This window comes from Pseudochaenichthys georgianus, chromosome 23 (assembly GCF_902827115.2).
Source record: "Pseudochaenichthys georgianus chromosome 23, fPseGeo1.2, whole genome shotgun sequence".
Lineage (NCBI taxonomy): Eukaryota > Metazoa > Chordata > Actinopteri > Perciformes > Channichthyidae > Pseudochaenichthys > Pseudochaenichthys georgianus.
The window spans coordinates 16,058,753-16,082,005 of record NC_047525.1 but is presented as its reverse complement, the minus strand read 5'-3'; the positions used below and the strand labels follow the sequence as shown (position 1 = coordinate 16,082,005).

The 23,253-nt window shown below is 41.7% G+C and overlaps 1 protein-coding gene and 1 pseudogene across 1 annotated transcript in view; both read right to left on the bottom strand.

Moving 5' to 3' along the window:
* Window positions 1–12,557, bottom strand: part of ptprz1b (protein tyrosine phosphatase receptor type Z1b) — a 35,983-nt gene extending 23,426 nt beyond the window's left edge. The window contains 10 exon segments of the mRNA XM_071201784.1: window positions 253–437; window positions 2,114–2,261; window positions 4,021–4,178; window positions 4,653–4,719; window positions 5,253–5,345; window positions 5,439–5,590; window positions 6,943–7,122; window positions 11,202–11,427; window positions 12,032–12,231; window positions 12,506–12,557. Coding sequence (XP_071057885.1) covers window positions 253–437; window positions 2,114–2,261; window positions 4,021–4,178; window positions 4,653–4,719; window positions 5,253–5,345; window positions 5,439–5,590; window positions 6,943–7,122; window positions 11,202–11,427; window positions 12,032–12,231; window positions 12,506–12,557 — 1,461 coding nt within the window.
* The window catches only part of LOC117468410 (receptor-type tyrosine-protein phosphatase zeta-like), a 39,292-nt pseudogene continuing 27,374 nt past the window's right edge, over window positions 11,336–23,253 (bottom strand).

The following is a 23,253-nucleotide window of genomic DNA, read 5'->3' as shown; positions in this document are numbered from 1 at the left end:
GTATCAAAAGTACTTTTACTTTTGATGCACATTTTGCTGATAATATTTCAGTTTTTCTATTGCTACCAGTAACATTTCATTACTTTTAATTGGTTTTATAAGAATCTAAGTAATTTTAAGTGAGTATATTCAAATTCTGTGTCTTAACATCATGTAAAAAAGTTGCACTTTTCCAGGTAGTTGAAATAGATAGCAGACAATTTACATGCACTAGTGTGTGCTGCTTGTTAGGGGGTGTTTTGTGTTTAGTACCACGTCCTGATCCCCGTCCGTCCTGTACTCCTGCCTGCTCTGCTCGCGGCCCTGGAGCCTCTGGTAGGTGACGGTGTACCAGTCGATGGTGGTGTCGTAGACCACGCGGGGACGCTCCCACATCACTACGATGGTTGTGTCGTTCTGGGCATCGGCCTGAACGTTCTCCGGCTCCGAGCTGCAGGCTGGAAATGGCAGAAAGAGAGAAAGAGGGCAAAAATAAATGTATATTGATTAGTGTGGATGTGATGCAGGAAATTCAATAGAAATCCTGAACGAAAAAGGTGGACACTTAATAGCAGTACATTGACGCTGCATGTAATTTAATAAAAAATCGACCGTATCAGAAATGGAAGAAATAAGGATGCATTTTAAAAAGCCCAGCTCAACAGGGGAGTGTGAACTGAGTGGGAGGTGTGTCCATGTGTGTGCAGGGGTGCATAATATGTTACAGCTGAAGAAGACCCTTCTCTGAATTTCTCAATACTTTCAAAAGGAGCTGCAAGATAAATTGGCTGCGCTGAGAGGTGCAGGAGAACAGAATAACAAAGAGAAGCTCCCTGGCAACCCAAAAGACATGGAGAGCATTGTGAATTTTATCTTTTGATTATCATGACTCGGCTGAACTTGGAGGAAAGTGTTACAGCTAAGGAGAAAGCACAAGATTGGCAATATTTTCACTCAAAAAAATAACATTAATAATGTAATATTCATATTTGTGCCTGAGGGGGATTCATTTCCCCCTTGACGACCAAAATGTGGTTTAAATGTGATGGGTTGAAATATTTAGAGCTTTGGAGAATAGGAGATTATGGGTTGAGCTCATTAAAGCCAGACAAGAAAGAATTTCTTATGGTAGAAAATCTTAAAATGCTCTTTCTGCTGGGAATGAATAATGTTGATGATTCAGATTTGAACTGAAACTCACTGCTGGGCATGACTACTCAGCTAAAAGACTAACAAGTCAAGTCTAAGGGGAATGAATACGGAGAAAATGTATTCTGTTCAGTGTTATCTCGTCCATGAAGGTGAACCCAAAATGGTAATCGGGAAAAAAAAGAGTGTAAATGATAAACTCGTAACCAGACATGCGACAGACATGTAGCATTGCTCCTAAACCAAACAGCAGGTAAGATGCCTGCTTTAGTGGCCTCCTTTAATGATAACATTGGGTGATAATGGCAATGGCCGTTTTCCATTGAATTTTAGATAACCCGTTAGATACACCCGTTTATGATACTTAGAAATGTTTTCCAACAGGATATTCTTCACATATGTATTTATGATATGACATTAAAACCTTTGAATCTTGACATATTAACACAATCTTTATGATTTTTGAAGCGTATATTCAATCGCCAGACATAAAAAGCTATCATTAGGCTATAAAGGAACTACAACACGGTCACATGACTTCACGTCACCATGGCTAAGCTAAAGGCGGAACACTTTTGGTGAGATGACGTTTAGGCGTCTCAATTAGTCACTTGTTAGCAACCTTCGTTTTTAAAACACATAGAAGCTTCAGAAATTCACTAGTAGGTTTTTACTGATATATTTTAAGTGTTAAAACAAATGTGAAAGACTTAATTTCAGGCTTCCAACAAAAAACACACACGGAATCCTGTAGTGGTAAAATGCTAACTCAATCCGGGTTTGAGGACTCATTCCTGCAACGCTTTGAGAAAGTGTCTTAAACCTGCATTCTTACTTCACTTGACTACAGTTGTCAGATAAATATAGTGCAGTGTGTAAACATGAAAGCAAATTGGAAATGAGGAAAGGTGAACTGTGAACTTAAAAGGAGGAAGGCGGAACACACAAGCAGAAAACTTTAAGCTAAGGGTGTTTGGTGACGTACTGGGTGTGAGCACGTCCTCCACGCCGGTGTACGAGGCGAACACCTGACCCATGAACTGCTGCTGCTCCCGGAAGTTGTTCTGCAGGTAATCTGTCAGGATCACATATCCAGCCTGCTCCATGGTCATCACGTCACAAAACACCTCCAGCTGCACACGGACGGAGAGAGACAGAGATGATTACATGCAGATGACCATAAACCTAAAACCAGACAGACAGCTGCTCTATTTTTAGGAACATGTCATGGCTTGCAGACCCAGTTTTTAAATCATGCAAACACAAATATGCTCTAAGAATATTCACTTCCATGACCTCATTCACTCGCCATTAATCTGCTATATTATTGATGAATATTACACAGAGGATTTCGTTCAAAGTGGCCGTTCCTCTACAGAGCTTAAAAGCCTTCATCACGGAATCAAGCTGCAGTAATGCTATGAATGGACTCGGGGACAGGGTTTCATCCCACAGGATATAAGCTTTGTGAAGTGTCACCATTCATATTAGTATGTCCATAAAACACTGTGTGTGTGTTTGTAGCCCTTATATCCAAACATTATATTTATGTTTACAGCATTTATTCTACGCTGTACTTTAATTTGAACTTTTTCTTATTCCTGGAACTTACTTGAGCCATTTTGTCTTTTGCACTATTTTACTGCATTATTTTATGTCTTTTACTTACAGTATATGTGAAGTATATTATGTGTTAGTATATAGATAGATAGAAGGAGCGTGAAACTTGCATTGTTAAAACTGCATAATACAAATAAAGCCTTTGGCTCAACACGTCATGAAATGGGAAATAATTAGCTTTAACGAAGAGTGGGATTAAAGGAACAATAAATATGCTTGCCATGTTGTGTTTTTGGTGGTATTTGGTTGTCAACCTATTTTTGTTTGTGAAATGTTGAAGTGATCCTACTGTATCTGTATTTATTCTGTTTTTGTTTTTGTCTGAGATGGGAATGTCCTCTCCTGTGTGTTATTGTTATGTCCATGTTAGTGTCTTTAGCCTGTACTACAAATTAAAAAACATTACAAATAATAAATACAAATAAAGCCTTTGAATCTTTGAATTCTTTGTTACCAGACATGTCACCGCAGAAATACTTTTGTACATTACATTTTGTGCACAGCTATCAAAATGATCACCTAACAGAAGACGTTTTTATACTGAACACAAAAAACATTATAGAGAGGCGAAGTCCCGCCCATCTACTTCCGACCCATGGGACCTTATTTCGGAAAAATGATGTATTGAAGTCAATGGAGAGAGAAAACGTATCTTTCGATCCCGTTTGAATTGTGCCACGAATTACACATGATGTTTGTCAATCTTAAAAAATTATTTTCATGTTAAAAAGTCACAGTTTGTCTTAAAACTGTTGAAATATAAGACTATGAAAAATACGCAACTAGAAAGACTACAAATCCCAGAATCCCGGTCCTGCATGCTGGCTCTTACGGAACCGACTAACTCTCCTTGTGTGTATGTACAGCTCTCAACATGCCCAGACTTGTAGTGATTTTCACCTCTTTTAATACTTTCCGCCTCATTCTGAAAGAAAGAAGTGAAATGTGCCAACGTGACGGCCATCTTGGTGTGTGGTGCGAGACGGGAGATGTAGTTCATTGAGCGGTTTCACACAAGATGTCTTACTTCACAGTTTTACGACACTCTTTTTTTTTTTGACTTGCAAAATTATCTTTTAAATTGACAAACATCCTATGTGTAATTCGTGACACAATTCAAACGGAATCGAAAGATAATCTTTCTCTCTCCATTGACTTCATAATCTTTCCGAAATAAGGTCCCATGGAGCCCCCCGGAAAGGGAGGGACTTCGCCTCTCTAGATGTATTATGATCTTTACATAACCAAAAACAAACACACAAACCCACTGACCTGTGTTTCTGATATGGCCACAGGCTGTTTGAAGAGGATCCATTCCACTGTTTCCGAGCATGGCGGTGCCGTTAGTGAACCGTTGTAGATGTAATATTTATCCGTGTTATTAGGCAGCAAGGAGCGCAGGGTGAAGGCTTCAATCGAGCCGCTCTTACCTGTTGAAAAACAAAGTCCCATTAGTGACAAAATGTCCACAACAAATATCAAATGTTTTATCCCAAGCTGTAAGACCACATGGGACCGGGCCTTTACAAATGTCAGACTGTAGGTCAAGTCTACCTATGTATCTTGGTATTTATTGACGCAGGTTAGTGACCTTTTATAGTTTTATAAGTTAGCAGAGAAAGAAATTATGTTTTGTGAAATCATGCCACTAATATCAACCTCTAATGTTGGCTGATGAACTGACTTTAAACCCACTAACGCGTTATTCTTTTCCTTTATTAGATGTTTTTCCCATGATAGTTGGTAACATTTTCCATTATTCTGTTTCTTTCGCTATTGATTAAAACCAGTATTCTTCTAAAAACTGACAGGACCGCCACCTACTCTTATTTGATAGGGTAGGACATATATACTGTGTGTGTACCCAAGCTGTGACCACTGTACTGTATGTGAAGGAGACCTACCAAACCTGCTGACAGTGGTGACGGCCTCGATAACAGGACTGAACTTCTCGTTGTCATCCAAGCTGATCTGTGGAAAACAACACGAGTAAAATATGAACCTTTAAAGGAAGCAGTGGGTCTTTTAATATTCTGCATTCCAAAAGCATGTAGATCTCGATATTAGTGAACAGCAATCCTAACCCCCAAAGTCAAAGTCGTCAAGCATTATTGTGTAATTTGTCGAAAAAAAATCACACACAATAAGAGTTATACATGTTTTTGGTGCAAAATATATTTTTGTAAAAAGCAAGTTACGAGAAATAAAGCCAGCCACCTACTCATTTGTTTAATTAATTTGTGTTTTTACATAGTTGCAATCAGTTAATATACATTTTTCAAATATAAAAACGCTATAATATTATACACAATTAACTCAGATTGTCGTTTCATTTGCCAAATCATCTTTACTAACACACGGGGGAAATTATCTCCTCTATGAATTCAGATTCACTTTTAAATTGTGACATCCACTAATCCGCCCCTTAACTTGGATTTCATCACTTAACAGTTTGTTTTTGTTGAGAAGTACAGACTGATCTCTAAATCTGGCTGTGAACCTACTTCAAAGAGCACGGCCAGCGCAGCCATCCTGCCTCCTTTCCTCACAGCATCCTCCAGACTGAGGAAGGCTGGATCGTAGCAGTAGATCTGCATCTGAAGGAGAGCAGAAAACAGACAGGTAAGCTGCCTTTCATTGGTAGACACAAATATAACAGATACATGTGTTGATGCTGTGTGTTTGTTTACCTCCAGAGGATATTTCATCCCGTTCAGGCTGTGTTCAGACCCATCTGAGGATGCATTGCAGCGCCCCCAGTGGAAGCTGATTGTACCGACTCGGAACCTGGAGCTCAGCCCGCCTCCGCTCACAAAGAAGTCCCCTTCCACACTGATGGACACTGAAAAACACCAACAAATCATGGGCTTTGCTGGATTGACTGGACGTTCAGTCTCCAATACTCAGCTGTGGTGGAAACTGCTTGGCCACAGGGCTAAGAGCTTTAGTAAGTAAGTTAGTAAAGTATGTAAGAAAGTAAGTAGGTAATTAGGTGAGTAAGTAGGTGGGTAAGTAAGTAAGAATGCAAGTAAGCAAGTTAGCAAGTAAGTCATGAAGTGGATATCCTGGTCTGTTAACACCATGTGTTATCTCAGTGATAATTAACATAAACAATACTTCAACCTGCATTTAAAGACTTTTAATACCTAAAATATTGACATGGCCAGACCAAATTAAGTCCCTTTATTATCACGTTATTGTCGCCTTGTCACACATCCAGCAGCTACAGAGCAACATTAGCATTTATTGAGAGTCATGTTAGTGTGACGGCTGTAAGTCTGTTTGGTCTGCACCAACTCCTTAGGGAAATATCTGGATCTAGCTGCTGAGTCACTTTAAATTATTCTAATGGCCAAAGGCATGATGTAACTATAGCTATATATTTCTCTCTACTTGCAGTGACAGCTATGCAATATCTGTCTCAATTTCCTCTCCGACCTCACAGAGAAAAAAGAGCAAGGATGATGAATGTATGGAGCACACACACACACACACACACACCACACACACACACACACACACACACACACACACACACACACACCACACACACACACACACACACACACCACACACACACACACACACACACACACACACACACACACACAGGCTGTATTCAAAAGATGGAGCTGATAGCTGAGACAGCTTCCATTTGTTCATCAGGCCAGACATCACTTCTCACGGCGCCTTATCGTTTTTTCCCCTCTGCTCTTTTGTTGCCGCTCGTCTGCAGCTCAGTTTAATCTGTGCTTTTAACATCGATCTTCATTCTTTCTCCATGTTGGTACTGCTGTCCCTCTGGTCGTCTCTCAGGCCTCCTGTTAGCTCTCATTGTCTATCTGCTGCTTCTTTCCCTTAATAACCTCTGAGTTATCTTTGTCTGGAAAGCTGAAGGGTTTTACAGCACCAGAAAACGTCAGAATTACTGAATCCATACAAACTGTATCTTCCCCCTCTTTAATGTGGTTGTGTCCTTAATGTGTTGTTTTCATCTTTCAATAACATCAAATGAGATTAGATAGGGCTTTATTAATCTGCGTAGGGAGACTAATCCCCATAGGGATATTCAATATAATATTGTGTTTGGATTTTCTGCAGGGACATCGCTTTTGATTTTATCTCAATTATGCTAGGAATTTCTACAAGAAGATTTGTCTTTTAAAGAAGAAAAGGAGAGGAACATCAGCGTACCAGTCTTCCCGTTGTTGTGGACGGTGCTGGACCCCGCCGTCAGCGCGTCCCACCCGTCCAGCTGCAGATTCTGGTACTGCACACGGACCTGGGTAAAGGTCTCGTCGATGTCCACAGGAGACTGCCTGGCGCTTCTACAAGACGGGTACTTCTTACCCCAGTTGCGCTGATTCAGGGCACCTGTGTAATGAGACGGGGGGAGGCATGTTCAAAGACTCTTAAAGCGGTTTCATCTGCTGTCAACAGAAACGGTGTTTTGAGGCAGGAGGATCAGCCGTCCTCCAAATGTGAAATTCGAATGCACTCATGATTATGGATGACGAAATGCTCCATTTCATTGAGCACCTTTAATGTACCTGTGCAGATACGTTTACAAATGAGCACAGCTTTAGGCTGCGGCCCCACGAGGGACGAATTCGGTCGTTTGCGTTACTGTTTAGTGTCATATAGACCGTTCAGCCACACGAGGACGACCGAATATGGCACTAAACGACTGAGGAAACGACAACGGGTCCCAAGGTGGATAGAAATGCATACGCCACTCTCTGGGGGTCAAAACAGCTCCGTGTGGTGCGCCCTATACGACATTTTCAGATCACTGATAGTGATTGCGCAATAGCCCCCCGCCTCTCCCGCACCTCTTCTGCGCACCGTCCGCTTACCCCGCGCCAGTGCTGAAGTGTTTCGCCACCAACAACAACAACAATGGCGGATCGCAGAGTTGCTATCGTGCTCCGGACGCTATTGACCATGCTACAGTTGTTTGTGCAACATCTACAGCAATAATGATGAGGCAATAGCCCCGCCTCTCCCCACCTCTGCTGCTCACCCCCACGTCAAAGTAAACTGCATCCTGAATTCAGATTATTTATCTTTCTCTCGCGAGTGAAGTCTAATCTGACAGGACGGAGACACGCAGCTCTGCTCACCTGAAGCTCCTCCCGCTGCAGCAAAACACACACTTCAAGTCAGATCATCACCCTTAGCTATTTTAATTACCTCTCAAACTCCCTAAACTAGTTATAAATATGTTTATGTTTACAGTCGGCCGGGTCACTGATTACTGGATCAGCTGCTGCATGAGACAGACACTGGCGCTGTCCGAAGAGAGGGAGGAAAAAGAGAGGCTCCGTGTATTTTATCATTATATTATATAGTCGTTATTCATTTGTTTTAAAGCTCAATAAATAACAAAGAAGACCTTTGACCGGCACTTTTATAATTTTGTCCGGAAGATTTCAACTTTAATACACGCTGACTGGCGAAAAACTCTGCCCGGTTCCCTCGGCCCCCACCGCGGAGAATAAACAGAAGGGCAACCATGACAACCATGCTTCTTCGCTGCTTTTGTGGAGGAAGTTACAGCGCCACGTAGAGGCTCCTGCATATGTACTGCAGCTTCTCCAGCGGTTGGAGCTAAACGGAGCGTCTCGTGTGGGCAGACACTATCCGGATAATTATTGCATGTGGACGGAAGCCGTTTGCGATTGCGTTTGCGTTAATCCTATGCGTTTAGCCGTTTTCGTCCTCGTGGGGCCGCAGCCTTAACGAGACGTGATACATGCTCCCAGGTCAGACGTTACACTGAGGCTGCGGCCCCACGAGGACGAATTCGGTCGTTTGCGTTACTGTTTAGTGTCATATAGACCGTTCGGCCCCACGAGGACCCGAATATGGCACTAAACGACTGAGGAAACGACAACGGGTCCCAAGGTGGATAGAAAGGCATACGCAGCTCTCTGGGGGGTCAAACGGCTCCATGTGTGCGCCCTATACGGACATTTTCAGATCACTGATAGTGATTGCGCAATAGCCCCGCCTCTCCCCACCTCTTCTGCTCACCTCCGCTTACCCCGCGCCAGTGCTGAAGTGTTTCGCCCACCAACAACAACAACAATGGCGGATCGCAGAGTTGCTATCGTGCTCCGGACGCTATTGACCATGCTACAGTTGTTTGTGCAACATCTACAGCAATAATGATGAGGCAATAGCCCCCCTCTCCCCCTCTGCTGCTCACCCCCGCACAAGTAAAACTGCACCCTGAATTCAGATTATTTATCTTTCTCTCGCGAGTGAAGTCTAATCTGACAGGACGGAGACACGCAGCTCTGCTCCCCTGCAGCTCCTCCCGCTGCAGCAAAACACACACTTCAAGTCAGATCATCACCCTTAGCTATTTTAATTACCTCTCAAACTCCCTAAACTAGTTATAAATATGTTTTTTTTACTGTCGGCCGGGTCACTGATTACTGGATGAGCTGCTGCATGAGACAGACACTGACGCTGTCTGAAGAGAGGGAGGAAAAAGAGAGGCTCCGTGTTATCATTATATTATATAGAGTCGTTATTCATTTGTTTTAAAGCTCAATAAATAACAAAGAAGACCTTTGACCGGCACTTTATAATTGTGTCCGGAAGATTTCAACTTTAATACATGCTGACTGGCGAAAAACTCTGCCCGGTTCCCTCGGCCCCCACCGCGGAGAATAAACAGAAGGGCAACCATGACAACCATGCTTCTTCGCTGCTTTTGTGGAGGAAGTTACAGCGCCACGTACAGGCTTGGCATATGTACTGCAGCTTCTCCAGCGGTTGGAGCTAAACGGAGCGGTCTCGTGTGGGCAGACACTATCCGGATAATTATTGCATGTGGACGGAAGCCGTTTGCGATTGCGTTTGCGTTAATCCTATGCGTTTAGCCGTTTTCGTCCTCTGTGGCCGCAGCCTGAGTGTGTGTGAATTGTTCTTTCGGAGGGGAAGAGCACACAGCGTGAATTATGCTTCCCCTAACCAGGCTGTGCGTCACATGAATAATGTAAAAGAATATGAACATCAAAATAGATAGATAGAAAAGCCAAAGCTGTGTTTTTCCTTCAGTGCAATACATTCATATACTGTAGCACAAATGCTCTGCTTAACATCTCGAGCTCCGCCTCAAACGGCTCTGCATTGTTTATTCATGAATGCATGTCTGAATCTACAACTGCTGATTACATTTAAGGCTATGCAGGGTCTCTGTGTGTGTGAGTGAATGTATTCATGGTGGTACTGCATGTTACACTATCGCATTTACATGTACTCACAGTGTGTGTGTGTGTGTGTGTGTGTGTGTGTGTGTGTGTGTGTGTGTGTGTGGTGTGTGTGTGTGTGTGTGTGTGTGTGTGTGTGTGCGTGCGTGCGTGCGTGCGTGCGTGCGTGCGTGCGTGCGTGCGTGCGTGCGTGCGTGCGTGCGTGCGGTCCACAATATACAGTAAAGACAAACAATGGATCCAATGAGCTCAGAGCAGATGGTTTAACTGCAACTGGTCACACATGACTTAACAGGTAATAGCTTTAAATTCCTTCTGTGTGTGTGTGTGCGTGTGTGGTGTGTGTGTGTGTGTGTGTGTGTGTGTGTGTACACATTTGGATGCTTAAAAAAAATGAAAATAACATTTCAAATCTCTGAGTTCTACTTGCAGTTTAACAGTATTCCCATGACACTGCCTGCCTTTGATGTCAAATTCACATTGGAGACCTTTAAAGCAGTCTGCAATTCGAAGTAAAATGATGTCATTATAAAAACCTTTTCTGTCCTTGATTTGTTCCAAAGGTAAAAGTCTGCAGAAACAACTTTTCCAGGAATGTGTCCTTTCAAAATAGGTCCGCCATGGAAGGAAGATGGAAGCAAAGAATGTAACTTCCGAGTTCACAGGAGAGTAGAGATAATCAGAGTTAAAGAGTCCTGACTCAGAAGAATTGGTCGTTTTTGATTTAGTTTCTGAAGAAATGTCTTAAATCAACCCCTTCATTTGGAAGCATTGAAAACAACCACCACCAGAAGGCCCATTGAGCCACAGACAGGAAGCAGACCCAGAAAAGAAATCCCAAAAGTAGAGTAGATGCAAATCACTGAGCCTGGGGACTCCAAATGTGACCTCATGTGGAGCCCTAATAGCTGCGAGATTTGAAGAATCGTCGAGCATATTTCATGATTGAGCCAGCCGCTGATTATCATTCTAATCATCACTAATGCCAGTTTATTATGGTCGACTGTCATCATTACCACCACCAGCATAATCCACATCCTACCGCCATGCTCACAGCGCACGTGATGAGCATACTAGGCTATTAGAGGAGAAAGACCATCATCCACCGCAATCAAGACCTGCTGTCTACCCTCCACAAACACATGTATTTATATTGCTTTGATAGAGGAACATCCATCAGATAATAGCTATTTTTTTCATAATTATGTTATATATTAGTTGAGATCTTACCATTCAACATGGGCTGGGTTGTGTGCACGAGCCCCCTGAGGAGGGAGGAGGTGGTGAAGGACTTGTAGAGGGACTCAGCCAGCGTGTTGCTGGGGTCGCCACCCGTCCTGTGATCCATAGTGGCGGGGGGCGGAGGACACGGAGGTGCTGGTTTGTGGGCGAGGTTCGCTAACGGGGGTGCGGCTGTCTTCAGAGGGCGGCAGCGAAACTTTGACCACGGTGTGAGCTGTGGGACAGGAAGCACATTAGGATTACATGCTGAGATGCACGTTGAGCCACAACAGGAACCTGAAAAGGGCTGGGGAATGTCTTTACTGAGACCCACGTGACCTAAGATGATGTAACTACATGAGGGGAAACAATCAGGGCATTACATGAGGATGGTCTGTCGAGGCATGAGGTATTGTAGGATGTCATGTGAAACGATCTAATGAGACATCACATGATACGTAAAAATGTTTATACAAATATGCCCAGCCTGCAAAATCCATATAAGCCAAAACCAGTTTACTTAAATAAAAGTCCTTAATAAAGATTTGAGACATTTGAAGAAAATTGCTACTAATGATACTTCAGAAATCAGAGTAGTAAAATATTCCAATTTTTCTTTATACTTTTTTATTATACCTTTGTATTGCTCATTCTTCCTTTAACTACTTAGCTGTTTACATTATGTATTTAAAACATTAATGACATTTAAAACAGGACAGGTTTAACACAATTTAACACACAATGTTGGTATGGTAATCTAAGCAGCAGCAGTGGAAGTACAAATCTTCAGCAGGTCCATATTCTAATATTTATGAGCTTAAACTCCTCCATGGTAACACCAAGCGATGTTCTGGATGAGGATTGGCGATCATACCTGGCAACACAGCAGCAGCAGAGCTGTTGGTTCCTCCTGGGGAGTTGTTGACTGTGTCTTCATAGAAGATATCGGTGATGTCCTCCACAGGAGGGGTGTAGTGGTCCAACGAGGGGAAGGGACGCCATTTTCTGCTGCTTGGTCTGTTAGACCTTGATCCCCTACCTGAAAAATTAAAATGAGAGGGTTATCTTATATATAATAGATTGCCTTTCCATCGTGAGCGCCAGTTGTTTGTTAATCCAGTTAAGGATGCAGGAAATGGAGAGAAAGTGCTAATGAGCTACCTGATGTGGCGTCACCGACAACGAGGCCTCTTCTGTGATTTGTTTCCGAACTGGCGGTGTGGTTGCCCGGGCAACTGGAAACAGGAAGCCCGGCTGTTCAGTTACCTCGCCTACCCATATTGCCCCATTGCCATCAAAACTTGGATTAGTACGCGGCTTGTGTAATGGAACATCGCTGTCCTCGTAGATCCAGTTCTGATCCATAGCATCGGGTTCAGGGCTGGCCCGGCTCGGCTTCTTTCTCACAATCGGTTTGATTTTAGTTTTTCGTTGCAGGGTGGACTCAGAGGGATTGTCTGGGGGTGGGCGGGGGTGACCTGCACCGGGAGGTTCTGGTACACTCGGGTCTGCTCCACCGGGATCTCCTCCACCGGGCTGTGGTCCTCCGCCGGATTCTGGGTCTCTGGCGGCGCTGATTTGGCTTTAGATTGAACCTAACACAAGAAAAAACCAGCAGTGCTGAGTGTACATATGTCACAAGATTTAAAATCTAAAAACGAAATGCCTACATGGTCAGGGTCCATATATTCTGTTCTAATGCTAATGGGATCCATACCAACAATTCTTATGATAATGCTGCTTTTCTTGGTGCATTTCCAACATTAAAATTACCTCATAATAAAGTAACTTTTGGAGTAGGAGAGGACAGGCTGCAATGCTCCTCTAAGTGAAATCATGGTAGCATTACAGTCTTTTTTTAATCTCGTCCAAACATGCTTTGTTCTGCTCACTTACTGAAAGACTTCGATTTGCATAATTACAATCATTTGCATAGTAATGAGGTTCAACAATATGAAGGAGAGTAATCTATCTAAATGATTGCCAGCATGCGAGCGGTGTCAGGTGACGGCCCTACCTCTCTGTTGCCTTCCAGACCTTTGGAGACAGCGTCAGAATCAGAATCACTTTCTAAAGAGAGAAAAGGAATGAAGACAAACTGAATAACAATGTAGTAAATGGGATGGCATTGTGGGAGTTTTCGTACCGGGGTCTTCTAATCTAATGGCATGTCCACTATAATCTGGTCACTCCACCGCCCTCTGAGTCCATTGGTGCAGACAGCGACCACCTGAACGACGTAGCTGCTGTTGGCCAGCAGGCCGGGGATGAAGGCACCCTGGGGAGACACACATCTGCATGTTAACATCATTCACTATCTCAGGGTCCCTGCAGCTTAATCTAAGTTAGATTCAAGTCTTTTGGGGGACTATGTAATGACTTTATAATCACTAAAATGTAGAAAAAAACCTTGTTTGAGATTGACACATGACAACAAGCCTCGTTTGCATCACCTTATACAAAATACTGGTTCAATATAAAAAAAAAAATGTCTACCTCTCCATGTTGTTCCTAGTAATCGGCGACAATTTAAATGTTGGTGGTTTAGCTATCCTAATATTTGTGACAATAATGCAAGAGGCATTCTGTAAATCAACCAAAATGTAGACTTTACCAGCCATTTTAAGACTTTGAAATGCAATGTCAGAAAACCCCAATATCCTTTGTCCCATTTCTTAAAATGTGTTACACTTTACTAACCTAACACCAGGTAAGGCCTTATTTTAGATTTCTGAATCATGCCTTTTAAGACTTTGTAAGGATCCACGGGTACCCTGTGTTTAAAAGAGGATGCAATAAGTGATCTTATGATATGATTGATATTTTAAGTTGGTTGTGTTATTGTCATTTGGTTGGTAGATTTGGTCCAATTGCATACAACTCCAGCTTGGAAGAGGCAGTACTCGACATTTCGAAGCTGCAGCACTTGGATAATTATCTGTCTCTATTCTCGCTGCCTAATTAGTGCATGCACTCTCAATCGCAGTGTTTCACCTGCCTTTCGTCAGTGGGGGGGTTAGTTTATCATGCTGGTTGTTTCTTGGTTAGTGAGCAGGTGTGTTTGCCTCCAAAGTGCATACATATGGAGGTCATTTTTTTAATAAATAATTTCAATTTCTTTGTTTGTTTGAAATGACCTGAACCCCTCCAAAAAATACTTGCTTGATCCCAGGTTTGAATATCTCTGCATTACAAATCCTATATAATAAATGTAATAATAGTTTGTTTGTTTCCTATCAGACTCCAAATATTCCCATTATTTATTCTCTTAATTCTTTTTTTAGAGTTGCACATATAGATTCAACGTATTGTCATTACACAGTACAGGTACCATGTAACGAAACGGTTTCTCTGCATTTGACCCATCCTAGTGTTAGGAGCAGTGGGCTGCCATTATGTACGGCGCCCGGGGAGCAGTGTAGGGAACAGTGCCTTGCTCAGGGACACCTCGGTAGCACTTGGTCTTTCTGGGACTTCAACTGGTTGCCAAGCCAAGTCCCTATGGACTTCGCCACCACACCCCCCATATATCATAATAACTAAGTGTGTAAAGGCCTCATGACTGACTGACTCGTACATTTTCGAACAAGAATGCATCTCTATTGGACAGTATTTGAAGTTATAATTTAGTTTTAACTGCATTCTAAAAGTGTGCACACTTTAAAATATGATTGATGCCTCCATGAGGTTTTCATTCACATATCAGGCATGGGGTTAGCTTTTTCAGTTATTTATCTGTTTGTATGAGGATGAATATTGACGACTAGGTCCACTACCACACACCCACACAACACACACACACACACACACCACACACACACCACACACACACACACACACCAACACACACACACACACACACACACCAACACACACACACACACACACACACCACACACACACACACACACACACACACACACACACACAGCACATCACACACACACACAACACCCACACCCACACAGAGGGATGCTCAGTGACAGGAAGAATTGATCGTTGCTATGAATCAATTGAACCAGATCCCAACAGCAGTCACAATATGAGAGTGGATGGTTGAGAAGAATATAATAAATTACGTTTCAATATTTTACTGCAGCAGAATAGGGACTGAATTGATTATGTAGACATGGATTGTACCATTCCAGTGTGGACTGTGGAGTAATATTTGTTAAATGACAGTCAAAGGTGAGTGTAAGCAAGCTTCTATCGAGCTCAAGGTTAGTTTTAAGGAGACGTTTTAACACCACTGGGATGACACTTAAACACACTTGATCACCAAAGGAAAAACACATGAGGAAAAATGTAATTACTGTGAGTTAAAATACAACATTGTAAACATCATGAACATCGCCAGATATAAAATCAGTTTTTGAAAGGCCAATTATTATGAATTTGCTATATCTCATGGTCTTTGTAAGGAGATACAGTCTGCTGTGAGCATCCAGGCCCACAAACTAAAGTGAGTCTTGTTGCTTCTGCTTTGCTGATCTGTGTGACATTATGTGAGAGGCATTCTGAAACTCATCGAAAATGTAGACGTTAACAATTATTTGAGACTTTCAATCGCGATGTCAGAAATAAAGTAAATTCATAAAATCCTCGTTCCCATTTCTAAGCATTTGTAGGACTTTTGAGAGGTGATTTAGAACATTTGAATACCAATTAAGGCCTTATTTGTCAATCAAATGCGTTTTAAGGATCTACGTGAAGCCTTTGCTAATATACTTATTGGTACTATATTTATATAATACTGTGAAAAGTATCAAAAGTACTTTTACTTTGATGCACATTTGGCTGATAATATTTCAGTTGTTCTAGTACTACTGTACCAGGAACATTTCATTACTTTTAATTGGTTTTATAAGAATCTAAGTAATTTTAAGGGAGTATATTCAAAGTCTTAACATCATGTAAAAAGTTGCAGTTTTCCAGGTAGTTGAAATAGATAGCAGACAATTTACATGCACTAGTGTGTGCTGCTTGTTAGGGGGTGTTTTGTGTTTAGTACCACGTCCTGATCCCCGTCCGTCCTGTACTCCTGCCTTGCTCTGCTCGCGGCCCTGGAGCCTCTGGTAGGTGACGGTGTACCAGTCGATGGTGGTGTCGTAGACCACGCGGGGACGCTCCCACATCACTACGATGGTTGTGTCGTTCTGGGCATCGGCCTGAACGTTTCTACTCTCCGGCTCCGAGCTGCAGGCTGGAAAATGGCAGAAAGAGAGAAAGAGGGCAAAAATAAATGTATATTGATTAGTGTGGATGTGATGCAGGAAATTCAATAGAAATCCTGAACGAAAAAGGTGGACACTTAATAGCAGTACATTGACGCTGCATGTAATTTAATAAAAAATCGACCGTATCAGAATGGAAGAAATAAGGATGCATTTTAAAAAAAGCCCAGCTCAAGCAGGGGAGTGTGAACTGAGTGGGAGGTGTGTCCATGTGTGTGCAGGGGTGCATAATATGTTACAGCTGAAGAAGACCCTTCTCTGAATTTCTCAAATACTTCAAAAGGAGCTGCAAGATAAATTGGCTGCGCTGAGAGGTGCAGGAGAACAGAATAACAAAGAGAAGCTCCCTGGCAACCCAAAAGACATGGAGAGCATTGTGAATTTTATCTTTTGATTATCATGACTCGGCTGAACTTGGAGGAAAGTGTTACAGCTAAGGAGAAAGCACAAGATTGGCAATATTTTCACTCAAAAAAATAACATTAATAATGTAATATTCATATTTGTGCCTGAGGGGGATTCATTTCCCCCTTGACGACCAAAATGTGGTTTAAATGTGATGGGTTGAAATATTTAGAGCTTTGGAGAATAGGAGATTATGGGTTGAGCTCATTAAAGCCAGACAAGAAAGAATTTCTTATGGTAGAAAATCTTAAAATGCTCTTTCTGCTGGGAATGAATAATGTTGATGATTCAGATTTGAACTGAAACTCACTGCTGGGCATGACTACTCAGCTAAAAGACTAACAAGTCAAGTCTAAGGGGAATGAATACGGAGAAAATGTATTCTGTTCAGTGTTATCTCGTCCATGAAGGTGAACCCAAAATGGTAATCGGGAAAAAAAAAGAGTGTAAATGATAAACTCGTAACCAGACATGCGACAGACATGTAGCATTGCTCCTAAACCAAACAGCAGGTAAAGATGCCTGCTTTAGTGGCCTCCTTTAATGATAACATTGGGTGATAATGGCAATGGCCGTTTTCCATTGAATTTTAGATAAACCCGTTAGATACACCCGTTTATGATACTTAGAAATGTTTTCCAACAGGATATTCTTCACATATGTATTTATGATATGACATTAAAACCTTTGAATCTTGACATATTAACACAATCTTTATGATTTTTGAAGCGTATATTCAATCGCCAGACATAAAAAGCTATCATTAGGCTATAAAGGAACTACAACACGGTCACATGACTTCACGTCACCATGGCTAAGCTAAAGGCGGAACACTTTTGGTGAGATGACGTTTAGGCGTCTCAATTAGTCACTTGTTAGCAACCTTCGTTTTTAAAACACATAGAAGCTTCAGAAATTCACTAGTAGGTTTTTACTGATATATTTTAAGTGTTAAAACAATGTGAAAGACTTAATTTCAGGCTTCCAACAAAAAACACACACGGAATCCTGTAGTGGTAAAATGCTAACTCAATCCGGGTTTGAGGACTCATTCCTGCAACGCTTTGAGAAGTGTCTTAAACCTGCATTCTTACTTCACTTGACTACGTTGTCAGATAATATAGTGCAGTGTGTAAACATGAAAGCAAATTGGAAATGAGGAAAGGTGAACTGTGAACTTAAAAGGAGGAAGGCGGAACACACAAGCAGAAAACTTTAAGCTAAGGGTGTTTGGTGACGTACTGGGTGTGAGCACGTCCTCCACGCCGGTGTACGAGGCGAACACCTGACCCATGAACTGCTGCTGCTCCCGGAAGTTGTTCTGCAGGTAATCTGTCAGGATCACATATCCAGCCCTGCTCCATGGTCATCACGTCACAAAACACCTCCAGCTGCACACGGACGGAGAGAGACAGAGATGATTACATGCAGATGACCATAAACCTAAAACCAGACAGACAGCTGCTCTATTTTTAGGAACATGTCATGGCTTGCAGACCCAGTTTTTAAATCATGCAAACACAAATATGCTCTAAGAATATTCACTTCCATGACCTCATTCACTCGCCATTAATCTGCTATATTATTGATGAATATTACACAGAGGATTTCGTTCAAAGTGGCCGTTCCTCTACAGAGCTTAAAAGCCTTCATCACGGAATCAAGCTGCAGTAATGCTATGAATGGACTCGGGGACAGGGTTTCATCCCACAGGATATAAGCTTTGTGAAGTGTCACCATTCATATTAGTATGTCCATAAAACACTGTGTGTGTGTTTGTAGCCCTTATATCCAAACATTATATTTATGTTTACAGCATTTATTCTACGCTGTACTTTAATTTGAACTTTTTCTTATCCTGGAACTTACTTGAGCCATTTTGTCTTTTGCACTATTTTACTGCATTATTTTATGTCTTTTACTTACAGTATATGTGAAGTATATTATGTGTTAGTATATAGATAGATAGAAGGAGCGTGAAACTTGCATTGTTAAAACTGCATAATACAAATAAAGCCTTTGGCTCAACACGTCATGAAATGGGAAATAATTAGCTTTAACGAAGAGTGGGATTAAAGGAACAATAAATATGCTTGCCATGTTGTGTTTTTGGTGGTATTTGGTTGTCAACCTATTTTTGTTTGTGAAATGTTGAAGTGATCCTACTGTATCTGTATTTATTCTGTTTTTGTTTTTGTCTGAGATGGGAATGTCCTCTCCTGTGTGTTATTGTTATGTCCATGTTAGTGTCTTTAGCCTGTACTACAAATTAAAAAACATTACAAATAATAAATACAAATAAAGCCTTTGAATCTTTGAATTCTTTGTTACCAGACATGTCACCGCAGAAATACTTTTTGTACATTACATTTTGTGCACAGCTATCAAAATGATCACCTAACAGAAGACGTTTTTATACTGAACACAAAAAACATTATAGAGAGGCGAAGTCCCGCCCATCTACTTCCGACCCATGGGACCTTATTTCGGAAAAATGATGTATTGAAGTCAATGGAGAGAGAAAACGTATCTTTCGATCCCGTTTGAATTGTGCCACGAATTACACATGATGTTTGTCAATCTTAAAAAATTATTTTCATGTTAAAAAGTCACAGTTTGTCTTAAAACTGTTGAAATATAAGACTATGAAAAATACGCAACTAGAAAGACTACAAATCCCAGAATCCCGGTCCTGCATGCTGGCTCTTACGGAACCGACTAACTCTCCTTGTGTGTATGTACAGCTCTCAACATGCCCAGACTTGTAGTGATTTTCACCTCTTTTAATACTTTCCGCCTCATTCTGAAAGAAAGAAGTGAAATGTGCCAACGTGACGGCCATCTTGGTGTGTGGTGCGAGACGGGAGATGTAGTTCATTGAGCGGTTTCACACAAGATGTCTTACTTCACAGTTTTACGACACTCTTTTTTTTTTTGACTTGCAAAATTATCTTTTAAATTGACAAACATCCTATGTGTAATTCGTGACACAATTCAAACGGAATCGAAAGATAATCTTTCTCTCTCCATTGACTTCATAATCTTTCCGAAATAAGGTCCCATGGAGCCCCCCGGAAAGGGAGGGACTTCGCCTCTCTAGATGTATTATGATCTTTACATAACCAAAAACAAACACACAAACCCACTGACCTGTGTTTCTGATATGGCCACAGGCTGTTTTGAAGAGGATCCATTCCACTGTTTCCGAGCATGGCGGTGCCGTTAGTGAACCGTTGTAGATGTAATATTTATCCGTGTTATTAGGCAGCAAGGAGCGCAGGGTGAAGGCTTCAATCGAGCCGCTCTTACCTGTTGAAAAACAAAGTCCCATTAGTGACAAAATGTCACAACAAATATCAAATGTTTTATCCCAAGCTGTAAGACCACATGGGACCGGGCCTTTACAAATGTCAGACTGTAGGTCAAGTCTACCTATGTATCTTGGTATTTATTGACGCAGGTTAGTGACCTTTTATAGTTTTATAAGTTAGCAGAGAAAGAAATTATGTTTTGTGAAATCATGCCACTAATATCAACCTCTAATGTTGGCTGATGAACTGACTTTAAACCCACTAACGCGTTATTCTTTTCCTTTATTAGATGTTTTTCCCATGATAGTTGGTAACATTTTCCATTATTCTGTTTCTTTCGCTATTGATTAAAACCAGTATTCTTCTAAAAACTGACAGGACCGCCACCTACTCTTATTTGATAGGGTAGGACATATATACTGTGTGTGTACCCAAGCTGTGACCACTGTACTGTATGTGAAGGAGACCTACCAAACCTGCTGACAGTGGTGACGGCCTCGATAACAGGACTGAACTTCTCGTTGTCATCCAAGCTGATCTGTGGAAAACAACACGAGTAAAATATGAACCTTTAAAGGAAGCAGTGGGTCTTTTAATATTCTGCATTCCAAAAGCATGTAGATCTCGATATTAGTGAACAGCAATCCTAACCCCCAAAGTCAAAGTCGTCAAGCATTATTGTGTAATTTGTCGAAAAAAAATCACACACAATAAGAGTTATACATGTTTTTGGTGCAAAATATATTTTTGTAAAAAGCAAGTTACGAGAAATAAAGCCAGCCACCTACTCATTTGTTTAATTAATTTGTGTTTTTACATAGTTGCAATCAGTTAATATACATTTTTCAAATATAAAAACGCTATAATATTATACACAATTAACTCAGATTGTCGTTTCATTTGCCAAATCATCTTTACTAACACACGGGGGAAATTATCTCCTCTATGAATTCAGATTCACTTTTAAATTGTGACATCCACTAATCCGCCCCTTAAACTTGGATTTCATCACTTAACAGTTTGTTTTTGTTGAGAAGTACAGACTGATCTCTAAATCTGGCTGTGAACCTACTTCAAAGAGCACGGCCAGCGCAGCCATCCTGCCTCCTTTCCTCACAGCATCCTCCAGACTGAGGAAGGCTGGATCGTAGCAGTAGATCTGCATCTGAAGGAGAGCAGAAAACAGACAGGTAAGCTGCCTTTCATTGGTAGACACAAATATAACAGATACATGTGTTGATGCTGTGTGTTTGTTTACCTCCAGAGGATATTTCATCCCGTTCAGGCTGTGTTCAGACCCATCTGAGGATGCATTGCAGCGCCCCCAGTGGAAGCTGATTGTACCGACTCGGAACCTGGAGCTCAGCCCGCCTCCGCTCACAAAGAAGTCCCCTTCCACACTGATGGACACTGAAAAACACCAACAAATCATGGGCTTTGCTGGATTGACTGGACGTTCAGTCTCCAATACTCAGCTGTGGTGGAAACTGCTTGGCCACAGGGCTAAGAGCTTTAGTAAGTAAGTTAGTAAAGTATGTAAGAAAGTAAGTAGGTAATTAGGTGAGTAAGTAGGTGGGTAAGTAAGTAAGAATGCAAGTAAGCAAGTTAGCAAGTAAGTCATGAAGTGGATATCCTGGTCTGTTAACACCATGTGTTATCTCAGTGATAATTAACATAAACAATACTTCAACCTGCATTTAAAGACTTTTAATACCTAAATATTGACATGGCCAGACCAAATTAAGTCCCTTTATTATCACGTTATTGTCGCCTTGTCACACATCCAGCAGCTACAGAGCAACATTAGCATTTATTGAGAGTCATGTTAGTGTGACGGCTGTAAGTCTGTTTGGTCTGCACCAACTCCTTAGGGAAATATCTGGATCTAGCTGCTGAGTCACTTTAAATTATTCTAATGGCCAAAGGCATGATGTAACTATAGCTATATATTTCTCTCTACTTGCAGTGACAGCTATGCAATATCTGTCTCAATTTCCTCTCCGACCTCACAGAGAAAAAAGAGCAAGGATGATGAATGTATGGAGCACACACACACACACACACACACACACACACACACACACACACACACACACACACACACACACACACACACACACACACACACACACACACACACACACACACACACACACACACACACACACACACACACACACACACACACACACACAGGCTGTATTCAAAAGATGGAGCTGATAGCTGAGACAGCTTCCATTTGTTCATCAGGCCAGACATCACTTCTCACGGCGCCTTATCGTTTTTTCCCCTCTTGCTCTTTTGTTGCCGCTCGTCTGCAGCTCAGTTTAATCTGTGCTTTTAACATCGATCTTCCTTCTTTCTCCATGTTGGTACTGCTGTCCCTCTGGTCGTCTCTCAGGCCTCCTGTTAGCTCTCATTGTCTATCTGCTGCTTCTTTCCCTTAATAACCTCTGAGTTATCTTTGTCTGGAAAGCTGAAGGGTTTTACAGCACCAGAAAACGTCAGAATTACTGAATCCATACAAACTGTATCTTCCCCCTCTTTAATGTGGTTGTGTCCTTAATGTGTTGTTTTCATCTTTCAATAACATCAAATGAGATTAGATAGGGCTTTATTAATCTGCGTAGGGAGACTAATCCCCATAGGGATATTCAATATAATATTGTGTTTGGATTTTCTGCAGGGACATCGCTTTTGATTTTATCTCAATTATGCTAGGAATTTCTACAAGAAGATTTGTCTTTTAAAGAAGAAAAGGAGAGGAACATCAGCGTACCAGTCTTCCCGTTGTTGTGGACGGTGCTGGACCCCGCCGTCAGCGCGTCCCACCCGTCCAGCTGCAGATTCTGGTACTGCACACGGACCTGGGTAAAGGTCTCGTCGATGTCCACAGGAGACTGCCTGGCGCTTCTACAAGACGGGTACTTCTTACCCCAGTTGCGCTGATTCAGGGCACCTGTGTAATGAGACGGGGGGAGGCATGTTCAAAGACTCTTAAAGCGGTTTCATCTGCTGTCAACAGAAACGGTGTTTGAGCAGGAGGATCAGCCGTCCTCCAAATGTGAAATTCGAATGCACTCATGATTTATGGATGACGAAATGCTCCAT